This window comes from Chamaea fasciata, unplaced genomic scaffold (assembly GCF_029207755.1).
Source record: "Chamaea fasciata isolate MVZ Bird 193981 ecotype frontalis unplaced genomic scaffold, bChaFas1.0.hap1 SCAF_3, whole genome shotgun sequence".
In the NCBI taxonomy this organism is placed as follows: Eukaryota; Metazoa; Chordata; class Aves; order Passeriformes; family Sylviidae; genus Chamaea; species Chamaea fasciata.
The window spans coordinates 94098627-94110206 of NW_027094088.1; the positions used below are offsets into that span (position 1 = coordinate 94098627).

The 11580-nt window shown below is 37.1% G+C and overlaps 1 protein-coding gene across 1 annotated transcript in view; it reads left to right on the forward strand.

Moving 5' to 3' along the window:
• The window catches only part of ERICH1 (glutamate rich 1), a 65381-nt gene extending 54570 nt beyond the window's left edge, over window positions 1–10811 (forward strand). The window contains exons 4-6 of the mRNA XM_066179830.1: window positions 2195–2572; window positions 5281–5475; window positions 9963–10811. Coding sequence (XP_066035927.1) covers window positions 2195–2572; window positions 5281–5475; window positions 9963–10036 — 647 coding nt within the window. The 3' untranslated portion in view covers window positions 10037–10811. The remainder of the gene's footprint in view (window positions 1–2194; window positions 2573–5280; window positions 5476–9962) is intronic.
• Window positions 10812–11580: the final 769 nt, after the last annotated feature.

The window sequence follows — 11580 nt, forward strand, 5'->3', positions numbered from 1 at the left end:
GCATCCCTCAGCCTTGCACTTGCTCAACTGGAGGGTCCTCCACAAGAGGATCTCTGCTCCACCATGAACCTCCATGGGCTGCAGGGGCACAGCTGCTTCACCATGGGCTTCACCACGGACTGCAGGGGAATCTGCTCTGGCATCTGGAGACTTTCTTCTCCACTGACATTGGTGTATGCAGAGTTGTCTCACCTATTCTCACTCTGCTCTTCTCTAGTTGCAATTGCTTCTGCACAATAACTTTTTTCCCCTTCTGTCACGATCCGCTAATGCAAGCAGGGGTCCTGATGGTTCGTTTACTCATCTCAGAGTGCAAAAAATAACACAGAGGGGATTTCAGTATTCATCAAACAAATGCACATTTATCAGTGCCAACATCAAATGCGATAGAAGGATTTGAAGGGAAATAAAGGATAGTGAGAAAAGAGAAAGAGGGTGTGGGTTATAGCTACCAACGGAGAGACGAAGTCCTCGTGACCCGGCCAATAAAACCGTCTTCTTCCATGGGGTGATCACAAAGTCTTTGGTTAACTCAGGGGTCCTTATAGTCCTCTCCGAAGCGACAGGCAGTTGGCCAAAAGGTGGAGGAAATCATTACAGTGTGTTTGTTTTGAGAACTCAGAGCAGGTCAGCCATCAGCAGGTACAGTGTCAACCAGAACAGGTCAGCAGGCACAGTCAATTCACCGTGACTTGCCCATTGTTTCTGCTCAGGTTCTGATGTTCCGATAGAAGCGCGTGTGGGGTTTTTCCATTGAACACACCTGCAGGCAGCACTTGGCCAACATCCCACCTCAGCCAGGCCAGAACTCCTGTGTTGAGATTTTAGAGTCCCTTTTTCTAGGGGTTTCAGTCTCTGTCCTTGGCGATGGTCATGAGGCAGATGAGGGATCTTTGGACCGTCTCTTACACCTTCTTGATGGTATTTTATATATATATATGAAATTTATATGGATAACTATGTTATCCCAGAGACATTACTACCATCACTGATGACTCAGCCTTGGCCAACAACAGGTCCATCTTGGAGCTGGCTGACATTGGCTCTGCTGGACTTAGGGGAAGCTTCTGGCAACTTTTCACTGAAGTCATCTCTGTAACCACTGTGACCAAAATCTTGCCATGCAAACTCAGTATATAGAAGAAAACTGGCATTCTGCCATCGGTGGTGTTTAAATGTGTGAGGATTTTGTTAGACCATGAATGAGGGAATTCCAGTTAGTTGGACAGCAATTATTGTAGACACGAATATGGACTTCAGCAGCAGTGCACTCAGAGGGAAGATGGGTTTTGGTTTCTGGCCAAATCTTCCTTGGCTAGTGCTAAAAGGGTTAATCCTCGAAGTGAGTGTGTGGGAGGAGCCATCAGTTCAGGGTCAGAGATTACTTTAAAAATTGAGCTTTGTGTACAGGGTTAAGATCTGAGTAAAGAAGTGCAAAAGCTGTCTTGAAGAGCAAGAGGAACTTATTTCCTGTGACATCTGAAGCTTTTGAAGAATTAGGTAGTAAGGAAGTTATAATGTAGCAGGGGAACAATAGAACCCAAGGCAGGCTGTTAAAGAGATTACAGATTACTTACCAAGGTCACTGTTGCCTTGAATGCTTTTCCTATAAAGGTGATGTCTAAAACTGAGCTAGCAGTAAGATACCCCAAAGGAGGAGAGTGTTTAAGGAGGAGAAAAGAGATGAGTCAGAAACAGATGCCTGGTGTGTTTAAAGCACAGCATTGTCATGAAGGGATATCATCAATATAAACACTATCATCTTTCATTGTAAATTATGTGGTGTTCTTGGTCAAATCTCCCAGCTGGTGGTTTGAGACTCTTTGGGGAGTTCTCTCATGTCAGGTCACCCAGTCGGCCCCTACTGCTTTTTGCTTCGGGGATTCTTTTGACCTCACTCTGTATAGAACCATATTATCAGCCTTAAGAAAGTAAATGAGATGTAAAGTATGTAGGATGAAGGAGAATACAGTCTTTATTGAAAGCAGAAGGGGAAAAGCTTGTATTTTTAATGCATTCAGAAAAGTTGACTTTGACATTGTAGTACTGAAGGACATTGTTAGCATGAAAGTAAGGTTAGAGCCACTCAGGTATCCCAGAATTTGAAGGGTGTCATATTTCATTGCATGCGGTTCTAAAATGCTTATTACAGATCTTCTTATTTACAGCTCTCATGTCTCTTTTGAATCTGCAGAAGAGGAATATCAAGGGCAAGCCAAGAGAAAGCGCATTCGAAGGAAGAAACAAAAGAGCAGTTTACAAATCTCTAGTAATTTACATGGAGAACAAACAGATTTGGGAATGCAAGAGACTGTTGTTCAAGATAATTTACAGATGCAGCAAGCAGACGGTCCCAAAATAAGCAAAAACAAAAAGAGGAAATTGAAAAAGAAGCGACAGAAAGAAAAAAGGAGAGCAGCTGGCTTAGTAACAAAAGTGACCAGTGTGGATTTTACGTATCAGCCTGACAAAAACAACAAAGAAGAAGCAGCAGTCTTAAAAGACATAGGTGAAAAGGCAGATAGCATTCTGGACTTCCTGCAGGCAACACAACAAATTTATTTTGCTGACAGTATGTACCACTCTTTATCCTTTCTTTTCATGAGTATTACCATGCAGGGGAAAATGGATATGTGTTTATTACTGCTGAAAAATGGGACAAATCTACTAAAGAAGTATCTCTCTTGAAGAGAGACATGTGAGAAGTAAGGCATGTGAGTACCTTGTATTTGTCCCACTTTCTGGTATATACATGAATATGTAAGAAGTCACATCAATAGAAAAAAACTGTGGTTCTCTGTCTTTAAAAATATACATGATGTTCCTACCTCTTCTCCTAAACATTCCAATGCACTTGGGACAAGTGGTTATAATTCTTTTTCCCTCTGCAAGCAAACATCCAGAACGATTACTTGCTTTCAGAGAACTTCAAATAAGGGTAGTTGCTATCCTAAACTACTTTCATGGTTAGTATCTCTGAACCAATCTACTTTTAAGAATGTTCTGCTTCCCAGGAGGAGATTTATTTGTATTCTATAAGGAAATCTAGACAGATAGCATTCAAAGGAACAGGGAAGATACTATTGGCACTGGGAAAGTATATTGGCATGAAATGATTGGGAATGGGAACTGATGCTCAATGCACATTCCCTAGTACTTTTAAAAGAATTGCATGGATTTATCCCTAATGTCCTATCCAGTGTTCATTGGTCACTGTGGAGCTGAATGGAGAATATTAAATAGCTTACCTACTTGTATTAGTCCATCTTAAGGCAGAGCTGTCAGCTTCTAGTACCATAAAATTAATCTTTTGTTTACAGAATTACTGTAAAAACCTTGTTAAGATGACATCAGGGATTTCATGTTAATTTTTTCAAGATTAAACATAGAATTTTCTTTGCTTAATGTTAAATTTTCCTGCTGCATCAGATCTTCATACTAAGCCTAGCATTTGAAATCTATCCTACTTTCTGGCAAAGGTATTTCCATCACCAAAATTAAGAATTTTACTACTTCTCCATATGGCTAAGTAAATGCAAGCTAAGCTACTTGCATTTGCTGTAGTGGGACTCCACAGTGACCAAGCAAGATTGCAAATTCTTCAAGTTCTGCCGTTAATACATGAGCCAGAACAGAAACCTGATGAGTTGTCCACAGCTGTGTTGTATGTTGATTTTTAAGAGTGTTGTTGAATTTCCATCTTTCCTGCAAGTCAAGTTTAGGTTTTGGCAGTTTTTGACAAACTGACTGGCTCTAGTTTGAAACAAGCAGATTGGAGTGTTGAGCCAGTGAGGACTTCGGAATCCACAGAGAGGAATTCTTAGGTGAAAGGAATTTCATCTCAAGACGAGATATGATATCTATAAATCAGTGTGACTAACTTGCTTGTTAGACAAATCCCAGTTTATAAATAGATCTGACAATATGCTGTTTGCCTTCTCTAGTTGAATGACTTTAGGGTTACTCCCTATTTTTTTTAGATAAAATTGGAAGCCATTGCTTTTAGCTGCATTTTCAAATGGTCACACTGGATTATACTTCTGGTACATATGTTAAAAATCTGAATGGGTAAAATTCTGTACTTCTCAGGTGTCTAGCTGGTAAAAAACAGAATTAAAGGGAGTCTGGTTAAAGGGACAGACAACACATTGTTACTGGAATGGAAGAGTGAATTTATGTTTTAGTACTGTATAAATAATTGGGTTGGGTTTGGCCGAGCTGGAGTTCATTTGTGCAAAGCGGCCCTTAAAGGTGTTGATAACACACCAGAGTTTTGGCTGCTGCTGGGCAGTGCTGGCATCTTATCAGTGCCATCTCTCCAATATTCTCCTCCATCAGGGGGCTGGGAACGGACAAGATCCTGGGAGGAGACACAACCAGGCCAGCTGACCCAGATTAGCCAAAGGGATATTCCATACCAGATAATGTCAGCTCTGATACAAAAGCTAAGGGAGGGAGGAAGAACAGGGGGCATTCATTATTTTACAGTGTTTGCCTTCCAAAGCAGCCACTACATGAGCTGAAGCTGTGCTTCCCAGGAAGTGACTGAACATCACTCACTGGTGGAAAATAGAGAATAAACCTTTTTTCCTCTTTAGTTATGTGTGTGCAAACATTTGCTGGTTTTGGTTGGGGTTTTTGTGGTTTTGGGGTTTTTTTAGCAAACTGCCTTATCTCAACCTATGGGTTGGTTTTCATCTCATTTTCTCTGCCGTGTCCCACTGGAAGGAAAGTGATGGAGCATCTTTGTGGGCACCTGGCATCCAGCCAAGGTCAACCCATTACAACAATGTATGTCCTTCACGGCTGTCTTGCATGCTGTAATACTTGCTTTTTAAATAAAACCATAAAGGTGCAATACTAGAGTAATTGTTTGCCTCCAGAAGTGCTTTGCAGTAGTTCCACGAGTTGTTCCCTTCTCCAAATGTGTGTGCAGTTTATAATATATAGTGTGTAGGATGCAAAAACACAGTGCTTTGGCCACAGTACAGTTTCTTCTTCACACCTGCTTTCTCTGCCAACTTTGAAAATTTGATTCTTCTTGCATTGCTCTCATTATGAATCCTATTGACCTTTTTACTTACTGATTTTTGTAGTTTTTGTTTTACCATTGTTTTAATACTTAACAAAAAAATGTTTAACAAGCTACTCTTTAGTACCACATATTTGGTTGTCATTTGTATTAAAAAGGAAGATGCTGTCTTAGGAAAAAAATATATAATTAGGAAAATTCTCTGAGTTCACTGAATATTTTTAACATCATTTTCTAACTTTTTGCAGAGAAATCAGAATGCAGAGATGCTGGTGTAAATTCAGAAACTACCAAAGAGCTCTTACAGTGTCTTGAATTTCGCACCATCTCTTCCTCAGATGTGACTCGTCTTCATCGGCTAAAATCCCTTGTATTGCTGCAGGATATTGAGAGATTGAAGGATGCTTTGAAACAATTCCAAGAACAATCTATGATGTCTGCTGGTAAGTACTATTCACTCTTGTTCATACACTGATACTTTTGTATGAACTAAAATTCACACCACTTTCTTTTTTTTTAATTAGGAAGCTGTAAATAATGATGTAATAGTAAATACAGGCTTATACAAGATGTGAAACCATAATTCCCACCAAAAATACATTAAAATATTTATTTGCCATTTGTTTATAATCAATATAGAAGCTTTTCTGACTTTGCAGCAACTACGGAATACAAGATGATTCAGGGGTTTAAACCAATATTTTTAAAATCTGAGGTGCTTTAAGATTTAATAATATTTAAAGCATAATTTTAATACATTCCCATTATAGACTTTTTAAATTGTAGGATTGAACTTCTTTATCTTGGAGATTTCACTCCTCCAGCTAAGGATTAATTTTACATGCTATAAGAATCAATAAAACCCATTATTTTATTTCTTCCTTGTTACCACACGGTTTCTTTAATATACAGACTTTGCAAGCTGAATTTTGATTTACAGTTTTGGTTTTGTTTATAAACAAAGTTTCTAAAAAATACTATTGATAATGTAAAAATTTAGTTACTCTTTATAAAAAATGATATTCTGAAGTCATTCATAAAAAGAAAAATTACTGTGTTACTAAATTTTTTTATGCCTGAGGCACAGGCTCCTTCTGTTCTCTGTTATAACTCCTATAATTTTAGTAGAATCTCTTCTTGTGCAGTTAATAGTTCTTCAAGTGAATATGGGATCAGCATGTAGTCCACATGAGCTATAATGATTCATTTTCCATGTAGTCTTCATTTAAAGAGTCATTGCTACTAGTTACTAGAACTTGTGTTGCAGCATCAGACAAAAATCTACAGGATATACTGAATTATCTGGCCTCCTAAAGAATTTAATCGGAGTTGAGAGCACTCTTAAGTCTTCTGAAGAGTAACAGCAGAGCTGGTAGCAGTGTGGTAACAGTGTAATTAAGATCCTAGCCATCGAGGCTTAGCAACAGCATTCAAAGAAGAGACATCTGCTTGTAACTTCATTAAATAATTTACAGCATGATACTGGCTAAAGATCCTCATCAAGACTGGAGCCTACTGAATGCTGTGTGTTGGACAGAGTAAAGAGAGAATTCCTGCCTGTGCAGTTCAGATCTGATACATTTTTAAAAGAATGCTCTTAGAGGAGTACATTATGTATTCTTTTAAGGGTAGATATGTAGTATGACATCCCTTAAGGTTCTGATGGATGTTAAGTATCCACATATACATGGAATGAAATCCTTCTGTGCATTTCAAGCCTACAATCTCTGATCTTAATTATAATCACACTGTTTCATTGGACGTAAAACATGTGTGCAAACCAAGCAAAACTCAGCAGGAATCCTGAAAATGGTATTGCCCTTTATTGAACACACTAATTCATTTTTTCTTGATTAAATCCAAATGGAATTGAAATTACAACATTCAGGGTATTCTTTGCAGGCCTTATATAACTTTTATACAATCAGTTGGAGTTCTATTGGGTTTTGCAGCCTTGAGACAAGTTGCTGTGTTTACTTTTCTATAGCAGAAATCTCAAAATGAAGAGAGAAAACAGAAGCAAATTAAAACCCCTAATTTTCCAATGTATGTATTCATCACTTGAAAAAGCAAAAGACAATTTTCTGAGTGATTTTTAAAATTCAATAATGTTTCTGCTGGTACAGCCTGGAATTGTTTACTCTTCCACTTGATTTTTTTTCCCTAGTAACTGCTATCACTCTGGGCTCAATTCAAATCTAATTCCAAGTTCACAGTGGTGTAACCATAGAAGTTTATTTTATTTTCATGAGGTACAACAACATAAGAAAGAGGGAAAAAACATTCCTATGAATTATTAATGGATAATTAAACATCTGCTAGTCATTAATTTTCCTCAGCTGACTTTAAAAAATACATTCTATTTGTAATTCCAGAAACTCAGTGAATGAAAACACAATGCTCTGAAATTTTACCTTGAATTAGACCTTTAACTGTACTCTATTTTTTCCCTACTTTTGGCTCAAAATCAGGTCATCTTGTCCATCGTGGGTTTTTCACATTTTAGTTTTCACTCCCAATGAGCAGGTGATAAGAGTTGTTACAAAGACCTTTGTAATATAATACCTTTCTATAATAACAACAAAGGTTGTGTTAACAAATTAAAGTTCTTGTTATAGAAAGACAAGTTAGGGCTGTTTATGAAGGTAAAAATGCACAGTACATAGTAGTAAGCTTTAATTTTGTTATTACTTTGTCTTATTATCTTGTCTTTTCTTTCTTTATTTTTATGGGGATGTGAAGTACTAGAAGGAAAGGTCATTCCATATTAACATGATAAAGAACCCCTTGATTTTAGGAAGGTGTATTATTTTTACAAAATAAACATTTTATTCCATGTAGTTCAAGAAACAGTATGTTTCCAATAGTTATGATTCTACTTAAGATACCATCATCAAGGAAGTAAAGATGGTTGCTATGTTTTGTTCAGTTTTATCCAGGAAGGGAAGTGTAAGAAAAAATGAGAAGTGTTAAATCTCTTCAAATAAGTGCACATTCTCCACTAGTAAAAGTTACAACTTATGCATACCATTATGTCTTTCATTTCCTCATATCTGGATGTTATGGTTTCATCCAACTTTCCACTGAGGTTACCAAGTCCCACTTGGCAAGTTTATGCCTACTGATGATAAATCAGAATAAAGAATTTAGAATAAAGCCGTGGGCTGTTCCAGGTCTGCAGGTTACAAATTCAAAACTGCTGGTTCAATATCATGATTTGGTATTTCCTTTGCATCTCTTACACTGTTACTCAGATTGAGAATCACAATGCATCCAAAAGAAAAAAGAAACAATAAATAAATTTCTGTTTTATCTTAAGATCTTAGATCCCAATATTTGCAGTCATATCGAAGAAAGTCCTAACAAGGGTGATGGTAGGGTCTGATAAATTTTGCAGGAAAAAGAAAATGCTAAGGAGATTCAGACACAAAAATTATCAACAGTACCTGTTATCTTTTAACCCTTCACTTAAAGGAGAAAAAATACCTAAAAATTCAATGGTTCAGAGGCACAGGTTTTTCTGTTTAGTTGTCATCCTCCATCAACTTACCCTGTACTTTGTGCTTCAGATATTCCATCGAGTTGCCTTTGACCTTGTACATGAATGATCAGACAAAGTTGAAGTTGGTCAAGAATGTTCATGTGAACTTGGTTATTTAGAGTGTTACTGTTATCTGTCTGTAAAAGAGAAGAAAATGTCCTATTATCAGTTCCATTTATTTGGTGGTCTTTAACAAAAAGTACTTACGTCTATCTAAAATCTTCTGTAAGTGCAGGGAAGAGAATGTTTAGAAGTCACATAGACATGGATTTCTCATGATGGGGCTTTGCTGTTACCTGGTAGAAAGTCCATGACCGTTAGCAAAAGGAAGCCAGAGACCTTCATGTTCCTCCACAGTGCGGTGGGCAAAGGAGAAGAGCTGTGACTGGAAGTAATGCCCCTTTTGCTGGTTGGAAACTAGCTTTGGAAATGAGAGCTACTTAATTCCCATTTCACATCAATTATTAAAGCATAGGTGATCGCCTAATTAAAAAAAAGTCATTATCTCCTAATTTATGAACTCATTTATGAACTTCTGCTCATCAACTTCATTCTATTACCTATTAACATTTTCCTTTGTTGGTTAGTTTCAAATCTCAAGCATACTCTTCCCTTGTTGCCTAGGAAATTATCACTCATGGCAGAGCTAGAAGCGTCTTTTAACTGCCTTTTTTTGGAGAATTGTCATTTATATAAGTCTTCATTGCAGGGGGAGGTATATTTTGCAGACCAGATTTAATACAGTTACTGTGTGCCAACAATGCAGAGGCTGGATATACAGTGTCCTTAAAATGATGAAATTTATACTTCTTTTTTTTTAATGAATGAGCATTCAAAGAAAAAGAAATTTGAAAACTGTATTAGCATAATGTTATAGAATCATCTTAAATGTGATTATTATATGATAAGTACTGCAGGAAATCCTATCATTAAAAATCAATAAAGTCACATAGGTAATCTCTGAATTAAGAGAGAAGTCATAGCATTTTGAGGCTTTAATGCAGCTATGTGTACAATATGACTCACTCTCAACTGGGGCTTCTAGGTAAGTTAAATAATGATGTGTGAAATTACTCTCCGGATAGAAAGCAGCTTTGTCCATAAGATCATGTCATTTCAATCTCATTTTTTCTGAATTATTGAATCATAACAAATAGGAAATTTCAAAGTGTACGAGCAAAATGATGTCTCATACAAATGAGTGACCTAAAATAAAATGCACTTGCTTAAATAAAAATTCACAGGTATTAGGCTTCAAGCTCCAGTATCTGCTCTGGTTTTACTGAAATGTTAATATTGAATGGTAACAGATGTTTGCACAAGTCTTTTTCATAGTCTTCAGATATGTCATGCAGGTATTTCAGGAGGAATGTGTTTTCTTTGTTTCAGATCATGCCAAGGTAGCCACATCTCTGTTTCACTACTGGATTACAGATATCCTTCCTGTGAAGAACAGGAAATAAAGCGTTACCCCTGTGTCCATATGCACAGGATTAGAATTTAAAATACAAACTCTTAACCAAGTAGCAGTTGTTCAGGAAGAGCAGTGTCAATACACATTCTACACCTTCAGGTAAATGAGTTACTTTTCTGTGTTAAAACTCCAGAAGACAATAAAGGTATAACTACAATGTGACTTTTGTGGTGAGTTGGTCAAGAATATGGCCTGAGTCTTCAGCTGCATTAATATGTACATTTCACTTTAGGATAAGGGACTTAACTGGAATGATAAAGTCTCCATCTGGTATTTTGTTTGAGAAGTAGAGTATTATGTTTTGTGTTTGTAAGTTTATCATTCCTTCCTGGAAGTTATATATTTCTTGACATTTTTGTATATCTGCTTGCCTGGAAAACAGAGCTATATTTTTTTATATTTAAACCTAAGCAACAATATGTCTGAGGAATATCTTTTTGCTGAATAAACTGCTAAATTGTGGACATAGATACATTTCTGTATGTGGGTCATGTAGGTCCTGTTTGGAGTTATGCAGAAACTTAGATGGCATTTTCAGAACTACTCCATGACTGTAACATGCCTGTTACAATCCAATGGGTTTCACTGACTTCAGTGTTATGGGACTGGGTTCTCTCTCCCTGATTACTGTGTAATCTGTCTACTGCTGTGTAATATTTCTACAATTGAATTTATCCAAGTGTAGATACCACAGTAAGTAATACCCATGGTTGTAAAATGTTTTGGAATAATGAATAAAAAAGTGCTTTGTGAGAGGCTCTTCTCTCAGCTGTATCATTCTTCTGGCAGGTGATATAGAGCAAACCCGTGTCTTAAATCTAGGAGTGCATTAGCTTTGTCATCAGTAAGATAAGGGCAACATATTTAACTCCTCCAGCATGCGCTTGGAGATACACTACTGGTGAGACTATACAAACATTGCATGGGTTTTCTTGGTTTGTTTCTTCTGTTTCATTATATTGCCTGATATATCCTCTTGCAAGGCATTGGTTTAGTGATACTCAACATTTGTAAGAAAAATTACAAATCATCGTACCTCTTTCTCATTAATTGAAGAAATTAAAAGGGGTTTAGTAATACACCAAATGATTGCAGGTGTGGAAAAACCATTCTTATGGCTAAGGAAGTTTTGTGCAGCTCTGACGAACTTGGGTTTGGTCTGTATCTGGTAAGAAAGGTGTATAAACCAGACTTTGCAGAGGAGAAACTAGCAGTGTGTTCCCTGTTTTAATGTTCCTGAATTGCTAACACACAGGCTTTGAACTGTAGCTGTGACTTTTCACTGAGATCCTGTGTGCCTCAGTCCCACATCTGGAGAAAGAAGAAAACATCACTTGAATGTGAAGCACCTAGATACACTTCTTAACTGACTCATGGGAAATTAATCACTTCATCCTCACTTTAAGGTTTGAATGTCACACAGTGAGGCCTAGGAACTGCAAAAAAAGGATACACAGCAACTCATAAGGTAAACATCATCTGTCCTAAACACTGAATCTGAAAAACATAAACGAGGTCATGTAATCAAAGACA